The sequence below is a fragment of the Mchenga conophoros genome, linkage group LG3 (genome assembly GCF_057382185.1).
Source record: "Mchenga conophoros isolate Kocher_MC1m ecotype Shallow Benthic linkage group LG3, M_conophoros_male_GT1.1, whole genome shotgun sequence".
Lineage (NCBI taxonomy): Eukaryota > Metazoa > Chordata > Actinopteri > Cichliformes > Cichlidae > Mchenga > Mchenga conophoros.
Window position 1 is genome coordinate 62,282,046 of NC_140528.1, and position 20,746 is coordinate 62,302,791.

General features: G+C 38.7%; 1 protein-coding gene across 1 annotated transcript; it reads right to left on the bottom strand.

Annotated features, from left to right (window-relative positions):
- Positions 1 to 8,882: 8,882 nt before the first annotated feature.
- On the bottom strand, positions 8,883 to 18,947 carry LOC146579914 (Fc receptor-like protein 5). The gene is made up of 8 exons (XM_085268031.1): positions 18,791 to 18,947; positions 18,224 to 18,303; positions 15,425 to 15,460; positions 14,952 to 15,222; positions 13,351 to 13,610; positions 13,059 to 13,228; positions 9,066 to 9,081; positions 8,883 to 8,986 (listed from the first exon to the last, which is right to left on the bottom strand). Exons 2-8 carry the CDS (start codon positions 18,258 to 18,260, stop codon positions 8,883 to 8,885), a joined length of 894 nt encoding a protein of 297 aa, XP_085124157.1. The 5' UTR covers positions 18,261 to 18,303; positions 18,791 to 18,947.
- Positions 18,948 to 20,746: the final 1,799 nt, after the last annotated feature.

Genomic DNA, 20,746 nt, shown 5'->3' on the forward strand with positions numbered 1-20,746 from the left:
GAGACTTCAGCTCCACCTCTGCTCCAGTTAACCACTGTGTGCCCCAAGGTTCTGTGCTTACTTACAAATCCCTCAATGCCCTGGCACCTTAGTATCTCTGACCTGCTGCAACTACACAGTCTTGGGGTCCGTTCTTCGTACCTCGCTAAGTAAGTTAGCTGGATTTGATTGTTGACGATTTCGCGTGATCTTGGATCGTTCGGTTCTCCGAAGCTCATCCGGGACTTGCTGTCATAGCAACAGATCCGTGAGCGTAAACCTGCTCGGGAGCAGGTTTACTTTATGTAAACAAGATTAGATCGCGGCCACGCAGGTATGTCCGCTTCATTTATACGAAAGCAACAGCGATATTTTACCACTGTTTTACCATAAATAAATAACATCAATGTAACTAAAGATAATGCAGCACTTGATCCTTTTATTGATTCCATACAGATACATACAGGTCATTTCCTAAAAAAAGGGAAATTTACTATTAATCAATCTATTTCATGTATTTGATTATTTCAGATGTAATTCATATTTCAGAGTAGTAATTGTAAATTACTTCATGTAATCAAGATGAGAGACCACGGCTATAAAAGCAAAGGTGGATTTGGGAAGCCTGTCGCAGCCATGTCCTGTCCGTTTACGCGACCAACCCATTGCGGAAGGTGCAAGATTGATAAGGAGAGTCCTCAGAATTCAGCGTATATTGCGGGATAGACAGGATCCTTTAGCTCAGCGCGACAGTGTGCTCATAGAGAGATATCGATTTTCCCGTGAGGGTATTATTTACTTAACCAACTTGTTGACGAGGGGGTGCAGGACCACCACCTGTCTTTTTTTGTGATAAATATTACCAATCTGTAGAATATTCTTATATTTCACTTTTACTTGTTCCCATGTTCTAGTGGGTCCTGTTGTGGCTCTAATGTGAAAGAGGACATAATGTAATATAATATAATATGATATAATGTAATATAATATAATAAATTTACCCTACCGCCTACTGGTGTTGGCCAGAGGGGCCGATGGCGCAATATGGCAGCCTGGCTTCTGTCAGTCTGTCCCAGGGCAGCTGTGGCTACAACCGTAGCTGCTTCCACCAGTGTGTCAATGTGAGAGTGAATGAATAGTGGCATTGTAAAGCGCTTTGGGTGCCTTGAAAAGCGCTATATAAATCCACTCCATTATTATTGTTATTATTAAATTACTTACGAGTTTAATTTGTCAGCAACTTTCTGCCAGCCCTCTCTCCTTGCTTTTGCAGCCTTTGCAGTGTTCCCTTGCGTTCTGATTAAACTCTGAAACTCCTGAAATCCCTCACTCAAGGGTTCTTGCTCTGCTGCCGAAAAATACCGAGCGCGCTCCTTTTGACATTTTCGCCGACCAATCAGAGGGTTGCCGATCAATGTTTCTACTATCGATGCGTAGCCCCTGTTAAGCCACCCAGTGATCTCACATTACTTCATCCAGCTGTACTAATCGTCAACAGCAGGTGTGTTCGGGGAACCGGATTAGCGAGCTCAAAGTTAGCGCGATGATTTGGTCTTGGATGTAGTAAGCGAAGTACGAAGAACGGACCCCTTGATGCTATGGTCCTAAGCCAAGAGTCTGCTTTCTGTCCTTCACATAAACCTCAATGCCTTTGGGACAGAGTCTTCAGTGCAGCGCCCCCCACCTTTGGGAACTCTCTTCCATATGAGATCTGTAATTCCCTGTAACTGGAATCCTTAAAAAACTTCTCGAAACTCACCTCTTCAGCAAAATCCTAAACCTCTAACTTTTTAGTATCGTTATCGTTATTGTTATTGTTGTTGTTGTTATTGTTGTTGTTGTTGTTGTTGATGATGATGTTGTTATTGATTCAAAATCGCAACCAGGAAAATTGTGATTACAGTATCTGACTTACTTCATTGTTAATATACTGATTTTGTGCCTTAAATAAAACGATGCACAAACAGAGAGACAGGATGTGATTTCAAATGGTGAATGAAATATGAAATATCGGAGCAAAATTATACATATTTTATAAATGTGAAGAAAAGAATAAGAAACATTTCTCACCTTCAGCATTAATGTAGAAGAGAGTATCGAGCACTAAAGTAAAGATTAAACATCATCAGGATCAAACTGACAGAAAATCAAAGTCAAAATGAACAAAAGTATTTTTAAAGATTCATTTTCACATGACGCAGTTACTGCTCATCACAATCTTTCTGTGCACATTTAGTATTTGTATTAATTTAGTAACAAGTTTGAAACATAAAAAAATATTATAACATTTTTAGTACCCTATAAAATTGTATATATTTGTAAAACAATATGAATATATGAACTTGTACACAACAGTGAGTCAAGTGCAACAAGCAGCGATGTATCCAACATGATACTCCAGACTAAACTGAACCAAGGAACCAGCCAACATTTGTCTGTAACTATCATAAACATCACAAATATGCTTTGTTCAAACTCTCACATAAACACTTCAAACCAGTGATACACTCTAATTCTCACACATGAGAAACACTTTCATTAATCAGTGCCATTCAAACAATGTCACAAATGTACTTACACAATAACCCCGTCATGCAGAGCAAAGAGTGCCCCATCCTCACATCCAGCCCTGCTGCACTCTGATCCTCAGCTGATCTCAAACACTTTGACTTTACATCAATAATAAAAAGAGAAGCTGCATTTAATACAGATAAGACCAGAGTGTTTCTTCTGACTGTGGCCTCTCTGTGCTTCCTTTCCTTTTATACAAACCTCAAACAGCTCCTGTAGCTTTGACCACAGCAGTTGTGTGACGTGTTCACATTTCCTGTCCACTGCAAACATGCAGGCTTGCTTCTTGTGTTTGCTTCTTACCTTCTGTTGTTTCAGGTCAGGTGACATATTTACCAGCTCATAATTATGTTTTATTCTCAGAGGCTGTCAGTCACCTACCTTCTTTCCTCAGTTGACCATAATATGTCACATGATAGGGTGAGGCAAGCTCTCACCCTGATCTCACCCAAAATCTCCAGTGGTAATCTCTGAATAAGTAATAAAAAATGTAAATTCTGAGTTCCCAGATGTCGGATGTTTTTTCATTGAATGCCCCCTCAGCTCGGATTTTCCACTCGTCTGAGCAGACAAACATACAGTGAGTTAGTCCAAAAATGTTTAGGTCCATAATGACGCACATCTTTTTTCACACCTGACACACATGATTAAAAATGGGTGTATAACCCTCTTAAGGGACAATCTCCCACTAAGGTTAAACACTCGGGACTCTCCACCCTTTGCTTTTAGAAGTGAAGAAGCCTCTTAGATGAGAGGTGAGACGTCTTCAAGAAACTTAAGGAAGTTTAGTGACTTTCTTTCCAAACTCCTTAGACAACCATGACCTGGATGACTGAGAACCTACACAGATATTAAACAATAAGACAAATGGGTGGCACAGAGGTACAGTGGTTCGTACTGTTACCTCACAGAAAGAAGTTTGTGGGTTTGAATCCACCAGCTGGGCTTTTTGTGTGGAGATTGCATGTTCTCCCTCCACCTGTCTGGGTTCTCTCCAGCTACTCTGGCTACTCTGTTAGTCTCCTCTATATGAGCCTACAGTGTACCTCAGTTTTCACTCGATCAAAACACATGGCAATGGCCATTGCCAATATACAGTCTGTAGTATCAATCACAGGAAAAGCACACAAACACAGCCTCCATCCTTCATTCTCAAAAAGTTGATTCTGATCATCTGGATGTAGTTTTCAGTGAGAAAAACTTTTCTCACTCATCCAAGTGACTCCTTCAGTCTCAGCTGACTGCAGGTTTCCCAACATTATAAACAGTGCTGTTTATAATGCTTCACATAAAAGTACTGACCCTTGTATGTGAAGTAGGTGGAATGAAGACACGGTACCAAGAGCAAACACACTTGGTCGGTGCTGAGAGTGGTCCTGTTGCTGAGGTTGGGGTTATCCAGTAATCTCTTACAAACTACCTCCACTGCTCCAGTGACTGGAACACAAGTCCATTGTGTTATCTACCTTCATAATAACACCTCGTACCCTCTCAACAAAATCCAAGGTGTTCTGGATGTGGTGTTTAGACTGCCTATCAACGGGTTGAGGATTAAAGCCAGCTATAACTTTGAGATGTTATAGGTGACCAATTGGATCATACAGACAATTGGTCTTAAAGGCTCAGCATTCATTAAAACATACAGACTTGGTGTGGCTTCCCCTGGGTATAGACTGTGGAATGAGGTCAGGTCAATAGCTTTGTGCTCTTGTAACTGCTTCAGACAATCGATCAGCCTCTTTGCTTAACCACAACCTGGGTCTCGTTTCAGGGCCTCATAAGTATTTTGTCACTGACTAGTGCCAAACTCCATCCTTCATTCTGTCAAACACTTTCTTACAAAGGTTATGATTAAGGTTTGTTGCAGTATCATCTACACACACTCACAAACATGTTGATATCCAAGTGTTTTATATTGTTTAACAGCATGTGTGTTTCTCCATCCCTCCACTTTTCTGTGGGAAAGGAAAAATACATTAAGACTTAACGTCCTGTTTTTCGCTTATTTGTAGCTTATACCTTGAAGTAAGTGGAGTGTTTCAGTACATATCAATATTTTAAGAGTTTATAATGCTTCAAGATATGACGTCTAATAAAGCCTAAAAACTTGGGGACTCTGTGATACTGCAGATTCCAGCAGGATAGGGCTGTTCAATATAACGATATGTATCGGATGACGATATAAAAACGTCTATCGTTTCCTATTACGCAATATTTTTTTCATCGTTTTAATGGCCACTATAGTGGCTTTATTCATTTCTTAAAGTTCTCTCTTTCTCTTATATTTAATATACGGACAGACAAGCGCCTGTTTTTAAGTGTTGTCGTTACCAAAAATGATGTTAAAACCATTGCGTGGCTCCGCTCTCCGCCAGTTTGTTTTCCACGTGAACCTTTCACAATAAAGCTCAAGACTTTTCAAAATAAATTGATTCACGTAGAAAAAGTATGCAGAGAGTTTACGGATGAGAAGCAAAAAAGATCCGTCAGGTGCTAAAAAATAAACATTGGCCGTTACAATTTATGTCTAAAAATGTATCGTTTCATGCATCGGTTAAAACACTCATTCCAGGTAAAGGACGCCCAGCTGGAAACACTTCATGCAAGTTGAGTTGCCTGAGATTCACAGAATTTACAGAAAATGTTAGATTTTTGGGATTTATATCGTCGTCAGGATGATAAATGTCTAATATCAGGATATGAGATTTTGGTCAAATAGCACAGCCCCACAGCAGACAGTTTGGAGTCAAACACTGACGTCATCATCACAGGTGTAGGAACCATTTCTGTAACAGCAGCCAAACAGACACATTAGTATCAGTAGGTTTAGATGATTTACTGACTCCTCTGCTGGTTACAAAGCTGTGATTATACTTTGGAGTTTTGTGTTATACTGTGAGGAACTGACATGTTTGGAAGTTGCAGTAAGAAGAAAAACATGTCTGTATATGATGTTGTGGACAGAGAGAGTGATGGATGATTTTATTTATTTCAGAGATAAATGAGCATTTACAGCACGTCCATGCAGAGACTCTTAAAGACATGAGCGTGAGAAACAAGCTTTTCACCGTTTCTCTTGATGCCCACATGCTTTATTTATCCTTTAGTCCAGCATGTGTCATCACCACAATAAAGCTACTTTTAACCTGTTTTCACACATTGTCATACCTGCACATTTCCACTGTGCTGTGTTGAAAGATGAACGTTAGACTTCAGGCTGAAACCACAGGCTGCATTTCCTCTTTTCTTGGAGGCCCAGACAGAAATTTTGTGGTGTCTGATTTTCAGCAGATAAAAATAAACCAAAAACAGTCTTTTCCACACATGCAGTCATCACAGTCTGTCCGGAGGGGGGTGGGGGATATTAAAGGGTGACCTGAACCACTAGACATATCATATGTAGCCATTTGTCAATTACTATTATTCTGAAACATCATCACTCCCCTCTTTCTTCTGTGTGTGTGTGTGTGTATGAAGATTTGTAAAGTTGTGCCTTTAATCTTCATAATATCAAAACCCCTTAAACAACAGCAAAGTGCACCATGGTGAGACTCAGAATCGAAACATTACAGCAAAGCTGAATACACTAGTGTATATAACACCCAGCAGTGTGGTAAATTGTGCTTAGAGAGTATCTGCATCTCATAAGTCCAAGAAGCCAAGAGCACCAGCCTGCTGTGTGAGAAACATGGATGAAAGTCAGAACACCTCTGGTGTCTTGCCCACAGTCTTGTGGGTTCATGTGGCTAGTGGGTTCTCTCTGTGGCTGACTGGCAGTTAACCCAGTGAGTGAGATTCTCCTGCTGCTCCGACCATATCGCTTTGCTGTACTGAAGGACAGTGCTGCAGCCATGTAGCTCTGCTCATCTCACATGTGGCCTTCTCAGGACTATGGGGGTTGTGGCTTGCAGTGCCGTGCAGGGAAGGCGGTTGCACCTACACGGCATCCACAATCACGCCCCGCTGACTGAAGTATTGTACTGGGCCCTGTGATTGGGGTTGTTGTTGATATGTGTGCTAAATTTGTCCACCCCTACAAACAGTCACGTGTTAGAGAGCACAGCTCATGCAGGGGAAACCTTGTGTGCTGTCCATGGTGCTGAAATAATAACAGTATAATGAATTTAACATCACTATTTGTTAGTTGTGTTCAATAATACAAGATTTGGTATCAATCTGATACCAAGTAAATACAGGGCCTGTATCGCTGATACTTATATTAGTACCATTACTTTTTAATAATTAAGGTACATGATCATTGTCACTAGTTCTGAATGAATTTTCATCACCTTTAAGACAGCCAGGTTGCCTCTTTGGTGAAATTGCAGTAGTGCGTACAGGAAAGAAACACAAAGTAAAGTATCGAGTTCATTACACTCGTAAGGAAAAAGAACGTGTTGGTTGACCAGGTGGACTGGGAGACCATGACAGATACAATAAATTCTAAATGGATCAATGTCTCCCTCTATTGGCCACCAGCTGTAAACACAGTCCTGTGATTCTACTTGGAAGCTGTGTTAAGAGTCTGACATGGGAAATATGGGACAAGGAACTATATCTGTATATCCACACTGACACTTAACTTTATTTACCATGGGCCCACCAGCGGGTGGGCTCATGGTAAATAAAGTTAAAGTTTTTTTTTTCTTCAAACCTCTTCCATCCACTTGATTAGCAGTGGTTGATGAAAGCTGCAAATTTACGGAGCCCCGCAAGGGACAAAAAGAGAAAAAGAAAATTAAGATGACCTAAGATTAACTTTTGTGAGCACTCGCAAAACTTTTGCTAGATCTTTTGCAAGACCCCGTGCTTACTAACATCACACTCATTCATAGCATGCATAGATGCACCAGAGAGCAACTTAGGTTAGTATCTTACCCAAGGATACTTGGCATGCACACTGGAGGAGCCAAGGATCGAACTGATCAGTAGATGACCTGCTCTTCCTCCTGAGCTACAGCCACCCCCCTGTTCTTCTGAGGAAAGAAATGCTGGCAGCTCTGCTCTGTGTGGCAGGTTAAATATATTGGCAATGCTGAGGTCTTATTGAGTCAGTAGAGGGCGCTCTGGTGCCGTTGTGAATTCAACAGACAGCCTGCAGCAGGCTCTGCGCATGTGCAGCTCAGCAGTAAATAAAACAGCTTCCCAGATTTGGCTACATCTGTGACTTCAGTAACACTTTAACATAAATACTAGTGAGCATAAGTGATGTATAAGCAAATATTGACTTAATCTCTCATAAAGCTTTTCTCCTCCATTACTACACTTTAGTGTGTAATTTATAAACATGGGCAACTATATTATTCTTTATTAAAAATATGTATGTAATATGCTTAAGTAATGTCTGATGTTATAAATGATGATGTAATGATTTTTAAATAAAGTATTACATGAAGTACAAACCTATTACTATGGTTCATGGGGTCATTTTGAATTACCATTTGGAAAACAGAAAATGTTATAGACTAAATTTAACATTACAGTCTCCTGCAGTGGAAGCTGCTGTTAACCTCTTGTTGTTAGTTTGGGAATAATCGTACACACTGAACCAAAATCAATGTAAAACATTCAAATGTAAAAAGACTTTACTCTCTACCTTCTAACTATACAGGTAGAAAATTATAAATTAGGAAAAAAAACAGAAAAAAAATACATGAAACATATTTATTGCATTTAAATTCATACAGTACCGATCATATCATTTGTATCAATTTAGACCAATAAAGATATTTGTTGTTGCCCATACCATTACGTCCTAATGTGAGTCGTCCTATCAGATACTAAAGATCACGTTTCAAACTTTCTTCTCACTGCTCTTGAAAAAGTCTTTAACAAAAGTTTTAAGAATGAATATAAGAAATACCTGACTATAACGTACAAAACTCAAATATGAATATACCTCCATTTACTTTTTGCTATAAGTAAGTATATGATATTATGATTTAATATTGTAAATGTACATAAAGCTGAGCATGTCTGATATTTGGGCAGCAGAGGAGCAAGAGTGGCTTCATAAAAAGCTTCTTCTTGGCTTTGCTGCTACAGCTCTCCTCACTGACCTGTAAGACAAGCACAAAAAGACAAAGTGATTTCCACAGAGATTTCCAACATGTAAAGATATTATGAGCTGAAGACATTTAATAATGTGAAGAATAAACCAGCCTGCATGGCAGCAGAATTACTGAGAGAGAGTAAAAACATGAGAGAAACTGTTTAGTTTGGTGACATATAGATGGACAATACCATACTGTACAATAACAACATCATTCTGTATATGAAGCAGACAAACTTACCCTAAACTCTGAACGGCCCTCGATGTGTATAAGATCGGTTTAAGTGCTGACCAGGATGAACAGAGTCGTACACATGAGTTTCATCCTGGTTGACTCCATGATTTGTGGAGGAGCCCGGACTGTGACTCTCAGACTGGATCGACCTGAAACAGGAAATAAACACAATAAACTCAAAAGTAACTGATGTTTGTTTAAAATAATAATAAAAAGTATTTTACCAACCTGGTGAAGCAGGAACCTGTGAAAGAGACAAATGTTATGACACATGTTTGTGATGTGAATTGTTCGATCAGAATACATGTATATGTGTGAATAATTAAAGTGTGTGTAGTAAATAAACTCTGTAATACAGCATGAAAAGAAGAGGCTCTTACACTTGGACTGTCTGCAGCGATACAACAAGAGCAGGAGAATAATAATGAGAGAGACTCCACAAACCAGTCCAACCATCAACCACACAGGAGACGAAGAGCTGTCAGCTCCTGACACAGTTACTGTAACAACAAACAAAAATTAATTATTAATCAACTTTTTTATGTTTAATATTTCATAACATAACTTTATAAAAGATCCAGTTCATCTGTTTTCCTTGACTAGATTCTGAGTCAACCCCTGCTGTGTTTAAATGACTTGACCCTCCACAGTGAACACATCAACACGAGCCGAGTCTCTTAAAATGTCCTAACAAACTCACAGGTTTTGTTAATCTGAACTTCTTGGCTGTACTCTGTGTAGTAAACTGGGTTTCCTCTTCCTCCTCTGCACCTGTAGAGTCCTTCCTGTGAGACACTGATTTGTCCATTTGAGTGGAAAACTGCATCTTGTGTGGTCAGGGCTTCAGAGTAATTTCCATCTCTGTACCAGTAGTATTTCCATCCAGATGATGATGATGGGTTCACAGAGCAGGTCAGGGTCACACTGCCCCCTACTGGAACAGCTGTGTTATCAGCTCTCAGTTTGGCCTTTGGTTTATCTGCAGTTCAGATTAGACAAAGAAAAAACAAATAAATGACTCAATCTAAACAATTTAAACAACTAGATGGAAATGGTGAACATAAACAATAAACTGTAAACTAATTTAGATTGACACTGTGAAACTTTTTTATTTTCTTTGATGTATTTAAAAAGTAATTTGTCATGGTCTGTTGACTCTGTGTTTAGGTTTTTGATTCTTTAAGATTCTTTTATTTAGTGGTTTTTCATGGTTTTGCCTTTTCTATTTCTAGTTCCCTTTGTTATTCCTTAGCCCTTAGGTTTGTGACTGTGCCTCTCGTGTTCAGACATTACATAATTAAGGATGCATTAATAACCACCAGTGTTGGGGAGTAACGGAATACATGTACCACCGTTAGGTATTTAAAATACAAAATATAAGTAACTATATTCTGTTACAGTTACCGTTTAAAAAGGTGGTATTTAGAATACAGTTACTTTGTTGAAATAAATGGATTACATGGCGGTCTTTTCCTGTTTCATATTGTCACGGGTCAGGACTGTTTGGGTTTTGTTTGACTGCTATGTTGTGTTGTTCCAAGCGGCAAGGTTATGGTTGCCTTGGTTACAGGGTGATGCGCTCTCGCTGTAGTGATGGGATTTCCGACTCTTTTTAGAGAACTGGTTCTTTCGGCTCACTAAAAAGAGCCGACTCTTTCGGCGTTAACTGAACTTCCAAAACAGAGCTACCTAGATCACTTAAATTACACAATTGAAAGCATAAGTGTATTGTTTGTATATTTATACACAAGCACTCAAATATATTCAAATTATTTAAAAAAAATGTTCATTTACCTTTTACTTTTACACACCAAATCTGGTCGTTGGTACTTCTTGGCTTGTGTGGCCATTAGGTAACAAAAGCTCAACACTGCCCTTAGCATCGTGGAGCACTTCTGTTGTGTTTTGTACGTGCTTCTGAGTTTTTACGTGTTTTGGAATTTTTACATGCTTCGGGGTTTGTACGTGCTCTGTCTCTAACGGCCACCGTAAGTATACTTTTATTTATTCACTCCACATAAAATGTAATAAATAAATCATATAATACAAAAACCAACTATTTACATTTCAACTTTTAACTATTAAAATTTTCGCTTTTTCCTTTCCAAAACACTGCAAACCACAACACAATTAAATATAAATAAAAATATGAAAACAAAAAGAAGATGCATATTCTCTGTCATATAGGCCTGCATGAATAAACATTCTGATTTCTTTATCATCTGCAACTGAAAATAGTTGTGGATGATTGCTATGCCTTTCTAATTTGATGTTATTGTCCCTGGCTCTCTTTCCCTCCCGCTCTGTTCCTGTGCTACTGGGAGTGTAACTACTGCCCCTCCCCCTACTTCCCAGCAAAGCACAAGGCTCGCGTGCGGAGTGAAGCGGAAAAAAAGTGCGAGAGAGAGGGTGAGAGAAAGAAAAAAAAACCACGGCTCGCGATAAGGAGACGACTCGCGTCGTTCACTTCAAAGAGTCGGCTCTAAGAGCTGCTTCGTTCGCGACCGACACATCACTATCTTTCCTGGGTGACAGAGCACCTTTTTTTTGTTGTTGTTGTGCTAAGCTAATAGGCAGAGTGTTACAGGCATAGCCCTAAAGAATGTAGCCTCATGGACAGTGTAGTCCGTGCAGCAAGGAGAGTGGACTGCCATACCCGTTATGTGTCTGTGAGGGGGAGGAGGGAGAAAAAGGAGAGTGGAAAAGTACGAGTTGTCATCGAGCAGAAATGGGAGCTGGAAGCATGTAAATATAATAATAACCACTGCAGCCAAGAAGAGTGCCTGACGAGCCCGGTTGTAAGTAAGCTATTAAGACTCGACTGTACACTGTGTTCGTGTTTTCCTCCGAAACAATAAGTTCCGTTGGAGCAGTCTTTCAACGCCTCTCTCTGTCTCTCGCTAGCAAACTTGACCCAGACAACAAAGTAAAGCTATTTTTCGGCTACGAGCCCGACACAGAACCTGACATATAAGCCAGAGGTCCCTTTACTACGGTTTGGAGCTGCAGACCTTCAGTAATAGTAATAAATCACATTCATGTAGTTGTAAACAGCATGAATATATATTAAGTAATCCAAAGTATTCAGAATACGTTACTGTCATTGAGTAACGTAACGGAATATGTTACGAAATACATTTTTGGGGCATGTATTCTGTAATCTGTAGTGGAATACATTTTAAAAGTAACCTTCCCAACATTAATAACCACCACATGCAGGAGACTCTGACAGCACTGAGCAGCTCCTTCAGTGGCAGGCTGTGGCACCCACAATGTGGGACAGATGTAGGTGTTTCCTTCCTGCTGCTGTCACACTCCACAACAAAGACTTTGCAGCTGACCAAACACACACATCCACACATGTGCAATAACTCTAAGTACAATTCTCTTTCTCTGACAACATTGTATTTTACTCAGTTGTATATAGCATTTGTATTCTATTGTTTATAGTATTTTATTTTATTCTATTCTATTGTGTACGGTACAGTGGTCCCTCGCTATAACGCGGGTCAACTTTCGCGCCCCTCTGTTTCGCGGATATTTTTTGTGCAGCTTTCATGCTTTTTTATTTTTATTTTTTATTTTCAGCGCATTGTGTTCTGCGTCCTGATTGCCTGTAGACCATTGTCAGTCAATCTCATGCAATGTCTCCTGTACAGAATGCATTCAGCTTGTCAAATTTACATAAATCTTTGATTGCTAGCAGTGACTCTGAAGTGCTGTACTGTAGATTTGTAAGTTTTCTCCCCAACAAACACAACAATGTTCATGAAATGTTTTGTACCATCAAAGGCAACCTCAGTATGCTAGCCTCCTACTGTAGGTGAATGGTGGCGGTGAGGATAGTAGTCATATCAACAGTAATATTATTTTGATGTTTTTCTTTTGACTTCCTTCCCTCGATTCTCCTCCATCTGCTGCTTTGCCCTCAAGCTGGTGTGGCTCCAACCCTGAATATTTTCACTAAAGCTCCAAATCTGATTGGCTTTGTATTAAACCCAGTCATGTGTCTGTTTTATTTTAACAAATGGCAGTGCTTTATGAGATCACAGGCCAGAATGACTTATTCTTTCTTATAAAAATTGTAGATTTGCTGCTATTTGTTGGAAATTATCATTATTATTATTAGTAATAGTAGTAGTAGTATTTGTATTTCTGTTTATTTCTGTAATTATTGTCCTCTGGTGATGTAGCATCGGGGTAGTATTGCCGTCACTATACCAGGTGAAAGGTTCCACGGCTGGACTCCGAAACTCTGAATGTCACATCATTATTGTGTGTCCACTGTGTGGTTTCACCTCCTTCCTGCACCTCACATGTCAGAGTGATCGTCTCACCTCTGAATATCTGAGGCCAGTTGGGTTGTTGTTTTACAACAACTTTATTGGAAACTGTTTACACATATTAACAGTTGAGATACAAATAGAAACATGAAATCAACACAGAAAACTTAACATTGTATGTTTGATAATCATGAGTGAATGTATATTTCAAACTAAATGACTGAACTCACAGGTTATCGTAACAGTGACATCATCACTTCTATCACTGTAGTAAACTGGGTTTCCTCTTGTTCCTCTGCAGCTGTAGATTCCTCCTTGAGATACTCTGATATCTCTGTTTTGTTGACCTCTTATTGGAACTTCAAAGGTTGTTTGGGTTCGTCTGAACCACTCATATTTCCATCCATCAGAGCTCTGCACAGAGCAGGTCAGTGTCACACTGCCCCCTACTGGTATGATTGTGGTTCCTGCTGTCAGTGTGGCCCTGGGTCTATATGCTGTTATGAAAAAGAAGAGAGGACAATGTACACCTGATCCATTATAAAGATTTAAAAAATCCTAAATTTTAAAAGATTTTTTTTTTTTTCATTTGACTCAAATTCCAACAAAACAAAATCTCCAAATGTTTTCATTATATTCTAAGGAGCTTGCAAAGAAAAGCGTCTGGACTTCTTTGAGTTGCTTGAAGACGTTTCACCTCTCATCCGAGAAGCTTCTTCAGTTCTAAGGTCAAATGGTGGAGAGTCCCAGATTTTAACCCCGGGGGAGTTTCCCCCCAAAGAGGGACAAAGAACCCCTGATGATCCTCTACCTAATCACATGAGCCAAGGTGTGAAAGCGGGTGTGGGTCACATTCAGCCAAGGTTTTGGGTGAGCTCATTGTGAAACCTGGCCCCACCCTATCATGTGATTTCCTGAGATCAGATGGCCCAGGATGTGAGTGGGCGTTAAGGTGTCTGGGAAGGGATCTCAAAACTGGATTATAGATCGCACACAGTTGGTGTCGTAAACCACCGCCTCTGTTCAAAGATGGTTGCTCACAAACCATCTGTCATGGTTTGAAAGAGGAGTGAAAGAAGCCATTTGGGGGGAAACTCCCACGGGGTTTAAATCTGGGACTCTCCAACATTTTACCCTAGAACTGAAGAAGCTTCTCGGATGAGAGGTGAAACGTCTTCAAGCAACCTAAAAAAGTCCAGACGCTTTTCTTTGCAAGCTCCTTAGACTACGATGACCTGGATGACTGAGAACCTTCACAGACATGTTTTCATTATATTGTTTTTTTCTTTCCTAGCAGTTTAAGACATTTCAAATGTTTGCCATTTTTCTGTCTCAACATGGTGACAGAGCTGCAGTAATTCAGGTTGTAGATCTCTAAATAAACACAGTATAAATGTTTGTCCAAGCTCAGGCCTGAAGAAGTCACACTGGATGTAAACTAATGCAGTTCACTGTTGAAGGAAACACAATGATGGGTTCAGAGGGATCTGCCTAGTTTCAGGTTTAGACAACAGAAACATCATCACCCTAAATTTTATGAAGCTTTTGATGCTTCTTCTTCTCCTTATTTAAAATTAATTTAATCCACAGTTATTCTTGTTATACATTAAAATACACACGTTTAGTAATAATGAATGACAGTCTGTGAGTTTTGTAATACTGTGTATACTATGAGCAAAGTAACCAGTAAAATACAGAAGTTCTTGTTAAAGTTTCTAGTTTCAATGTATCAGAAAAAAACAAGTTTCAGTGACAATATTCATTAAATGTCAGAATTTTATGATTCAAATGATTTTCAACATGAATCATCACATTATTGGTCATTGAGGACTTACCTAATACAGTTATAGAGACAGTGTTACTGATCTTTGTATAATATGATCCCTTCATGCGACCAGAGCACTGATATTCACCACTGTGACTTGAATATTTAATTTCTAATGTGTACTCTTTGATTGTGCTGTAGCGGATTAATTCTCGACCATCCTTGTTGGTTTTGTATTCCCAGTCAGTGTCTTTTCCTTCATTCATGTCACATTTGAAGGTAACAAACTCTCCAATGAAAAAATTGGACCAGCTGGGTTCAATAGTTAGCACAGCATCTAGAATCCAACACAACCACAAAGTTAACAACCTGAAAAACATTTATGCACGACACAATCTGTGACAGTACGTTCATACACTGTTCATATACTGAATAATAAAAAATATAAAACACATGTGAACTGTAATTAAGATTTATGTAGTATTTTAAGATGAATATTTAACAAATAAATTAAATAAAAGTGAAAACCTCTCAGTCACCTTGAGCGTGTCCAGTGCAGAGGAGCGTACATAGCACTACAATAAAGACAGAAACTTCAGACATTATCAAACTAAAGACACTCAAATGTGGCTGTTATCGCCTAGGGATGTAAGGAGGTAACATCAGAGACAGCCCCAGTCAGTGTCAAAGGTTTGGGCTTTATTAACAGAGGCAAACACAAAACACACACACAACAGAAAACCGGCAGCGGTCGTGTATTTGACCTCACATGTAGGGAAGCGGCCAGTGCCTGTGTCAGCGCTAACACCCTAGTCACATATCAAGTGAAGGGTCATAATCAGAGTCTCTAGAGGTAACTGGGGTGTGCGTGTGGGGAGGGGGGGGGGGGGGGGGGGGCTGGCAGCCTCAGCACCTCACAAAGTGCCTGTTTCGCTTGGCACATCATCCTCCTTTTATAACCGTGGAATGCCAGGACTGCCAAAATGAATTAATTAAATACACCGTTAAATAATTAATTTAATGTGTCATTAATTAATTAAAATTAGAATTTATAAATATGTATTTAATTAATTAATTATTGACACATTTAATAGTTTTTTGACACATTTAATTATTTATTTATTTATTTCACATTTTAATTAATTATTGACACATTTAATTAATTATTTCATGGTGTATTTATTTATTTCATTTTGGCAGTCCTGGCCCTAGAATATCTTTTTTTTTTTTTTTTTTTGAAGTCAGAAATCCAAATCTTTATTAAAAAACAGGCGGCGGTTACAAACAGGAAGACAAGCAGTCCATCAAACAGTCTACAGGGATGGCCCTAGAATATCAATATGACCCGTGAATTAGATTCGTATGACCATTTTATTCGTTTGATACTACCGACACTGTTAACCCTGGGTTAACATAACGTGCTCCAGTGTGACATTAAACTTCAGTAAAACTATGCAGTTATGAAACGTAACTTTAATCTGAGCCAAACCGATTTGCTCAGTGTTAAATAAAACAGTGAAGTAAACATGACCCAGCAGACAGAACCTGAGTAAATTAAGTCCAGTGTTCATTCGTTTTAAAGCTGTGTGCCAGTGACCAGATATCAGCCGCTGATAAAGTGCTCTGTAGTTTTCTAGGTGTCCATCGCTCTCGGTTTAAATTGTGTTTGTCGTCTGTAACCCAGGTCAGTCACTGTGAGGGAAACACAAGCACCAGCAGCTCTGAACTAAAAAAAAAACAACTAATTTACTTGTGCACAATATTGTGACGACATTACGTTATATTGAACTTTAGCTGCCCACGTTAAACAGTGAATATCACCAGGTAACGTGGGCGTTTCCTGAATAAGCAGCAGGTGTTAAACAGCTGACAGGTGAGCAGGATGTGTGCTAGAGCGCTGAAGATATCCTGGATATGCTGACATCGCTCTGAGGTGTACAGGGCTGCAAGGCAGCAAAGTGAGCTTTCAGTTTACCCTCATGATCAATATTCACAATAAAAATATTTGTCGAAAAGCATAAGGTCTGTACGTGTTTCATAGTGTCTAACAAGCTTTGTACAGTTAAAGCTAATGGTTACTACATGACTGAAACACCAACGTTATCTCTTTTAACCCTTGTATGGTGTTCGGGTCTGTGAGACCCGTGTTCAGTTTTTTTCAAAAGAAAAATTAAACAATTAATTATTTTTTCACGTGTAAATGTGTTGTGTCTTTCCACTCACTCCACTTGATTATAACTGATTTATTTATAACATTTTATATAAAAGAAAAACGAGAAGCACATTAATTCATAAATGTGATCTAACAAAGGTAAAGGGAAAAAATTAACCATGTTTGCTGTTCATATGTCTTGTAATTGGGATGAAGTAAACATCTGTTGAGTAATTTAACATAAAATTGTTTGATAGTGTTAATTTGGAAAGCCAAAACTCTAGCGGGTCCACCAGACCCATGAACACTGGCTGAGTAACAAAAATACGAACACCACACAAGGGTTAATGAAGTTTATGCGTTTATACACAGGTCACGATGATTACTGAACAAAAAGCACAAAGATCTGATGTTAACTTTAACAATGTTAACTTTATCACACACTTTGCGGTGAGACTGGGCGCTGAAAATTATTTAATCGTGTAGTTAATTTATTCATTTAATTCATTTTGGCAGTCCTGACCCCTAGGGCCAGGACTGCCAAAATGAAATAAATACATCATGAAATAATTAATTAAATGTGTCAATAATTAATTAAAATGTGAAATATATACATACTTAATTAAATGTGTTGATAATTAACAAATTAAATATGTCATAAATATGTATTTAATTAATTAATTTAAATTGTTATTAATTACTGACACATTTACTTAATTATTTAACGTTGTATTTAATTAATTCATTTTGGCAGTCCTGGCATTCCACAGTTCCTCATTGTGTGAGGCATATAAATAGAATAAATAGTCAGTTTATGATCTTCTTAAGGGACAAATGCCATTAGGGTTTAAACTCAAGTCGCTTTCCTAACCAAGCTTCTTAAATTGCTTGGAGTCTTATCAGTGTCTAGTATGATTGGTTACATTTTATATTACAATACAAAATGCATCAAATTATCACTGATGGAGAAACAAACCTTTCTTAGATAAACTAAACCAGCTCCACTCTGATCTGAGTCAGTGCACTCAAATCTAATCCAGTCTACAAACAACCATGTTGATAACAAACATGAGTCCTCTGATCACATGACCTGCAATGGTACAAATGACTGATGCTCTGTTCTTCTTACTAAAACATGTTTATGGATCAGTATGAATCAAACAATAGGAGTCAGTGATGTACTCACAGAATAGGCCCAGCTCACAGAGCAAAGTGGCTCCCATCCTCACATCCAGCAGTGACACGTCTGAAAACTTCTACAACTTTCTGTAAAGAGAGAGAGTGAAGCAGCAGCACAGCAGATACCAAAGAGCTGAGAAGGAAACAAAGAGGTTTTAAAACTTCTCTCTGCTTCCTTCCTTTTACACAGAAATAACAACTTAACAAGGTCTGACCATGTCTGTCAGATTTTTATGAAAAGGCCTGTAATATGCAGACTAAACTGACCAATAACAGACAGACAGTACGTTTTATTACACATATGTATAATTTTAATAAATATTTACAAACCTCCAAGCGCACATATATATGAATGAAAGATAATAATTATCCATAAATAATCTAAACAGTAAAACCAAACTCCTCTCCACCTGCACTCATAAACTGCTGGAACTAATTAAATGTGTTTTTGCCTCTGAAAATTAATTTGAACACACTGGGAGATTAAAATAAATTAACAAATGAATGTCTTAAAACTTGACTGAATGAATTATCAAAATTGGTGCCATTCAAACAACGACAGAAATGTACTTACAGAATAACCCCGTCATGCAGAGCAAAGTCTGCCATCATCACTGACTCTGATTCACTCTGATGTGATGCAGACGATCACAAAGTGTTTTGTATGAATAATAATAAATGCAGAAATAGAAGCTGCACTTAAACCAGATAAGATCAGATTTTCATCTCTCTGTGCTTCTTTCGCTGTTACACTAACCTCAAACAGTACCTGTAGCTTTGACTACAGCAGTTGTTTGACGTGAGTACATTTCCTGTCCATTGCAAACACATATCCGCTTCTTTCACATGTTGTGTTTCATGTCTTTCTCTATGATATATAAATGTGTTGTTTTCCTTCAAGTCAGGAAGTCAGTTTTTGCCTTTTTCTTCTTTGAAAACTCTCAAGTCATTCTTGAAGTGAAACACTTTTAAGCTGCAATGTTCCTCTTCTGTCAGGTTTTGTATGGTGCCATCTATAAATCTAATATATATATATATATATATATATATATATATATAAATATATATATATATTAGGGGTGCAACGATACTCGTATCGATATTGAACCATTCGATACAGTGCTTTCGGTTCGGTACGTATATGTATCGAACAATACAACATTTTTTAATTTATTTGATCAACTTTTCTTCTGAGGATGCTGTCTGTGTTGAGAGCTCAGTGGATCTGCGTTCGATTGCTCCGCCTAGGGTGCACTGTCGAGCGCAGATTCACTGAGCGCAGCGCAAGCTAGCAAGACAGAAGCTAAGCTCATTGCAACATGGCAAATTGAACCTCCCCCACCCTCATTCAGATCTGGCCTTTGGAATTATCTTGGTCTTCATGTGAAGCATGACCCTGAAGGTAAGTGTGTCATGGACAAAAGTAAAACAGTACGTTGGATATGCCACGCAATGCTCAATTACATGGGTGGGAACTAGTGTGTTAGCGCAGTTAGCTCGTTAACGTGTTGGCCGTCCAGCCCCACGCACGGGGCGATCCGTGGTAGCTCGTTAACGGAGATTTGCCGTGTTGTGGCGTTAAGGTCAATTCAGCTTAACGCTGACAGCACTAATGGGAACACAACGAATATGACTGCACATTTACTCCGACAGCATCCTAGTGCAAAGACAAGTGGAAGCAGACAAAAACAACAAGCACGCATGCTACAAACTTTACCCGAGTCATTTAGACAGCCGTTAGCACATGATTCTCCTCATGGGGACCTGATATGTTTAATATGCTCCTGAGAATATAGCCCAGAAGAAGCGTATAGTATAGCTTTTATTTTGGAAAGAGAAATTTTTCTGTAATAAACTCTCTTTTCCAAAGATGAGTGATTCCTCAATCAGATAGATTTATTATTTTATCCCTTTGTTGTTTCAGCAACATTAAATTTAAAAACTGTACGTTTGAGTTAAAATATATATTTATTATTTTATTAAATGACAAATTAAAAAAGCATGAGCATTTTTTGTATCGAAAAAATATCGAACCATGACACAAAAGTATCGAACCGAACCGAATCGTGAATTTTGTGTATCGTTGCACCCCTAATGTATATATACATTAGGGGTGTGTCACAGTTCGATATTTTTTCGATATAAAAAATGTTCATGCTTTTTTAATTTGTCATATATTAAAATAATAAATATATATTTTAACTCAAACGTACAGTTTTTAAATTTAATGTTGCTGAAACAACGGCGTCAACACGTTAACAAGCTAACTGCGCTAACGCACTAGTTCCCACCAATTGAGCATTGCGTGGCACATCAGACATACTGTTTAACTTTTGTCCATGACGTGCTTACCATCAGGGTCATGCTTCACATGAAAACCAAGATAGTTCCAAACGCTAGATCTGAATAAGGGTGGGGGAGGTTCAGTTTCGGGTAGCGTTGAGGCAGTTGCCATGTTGCAACGAGCTTATCTTCTGTCTTGCTAGATTGTGCTGCGCTCAGTGGATCTGCACTCGATAGTGCAGCCTAG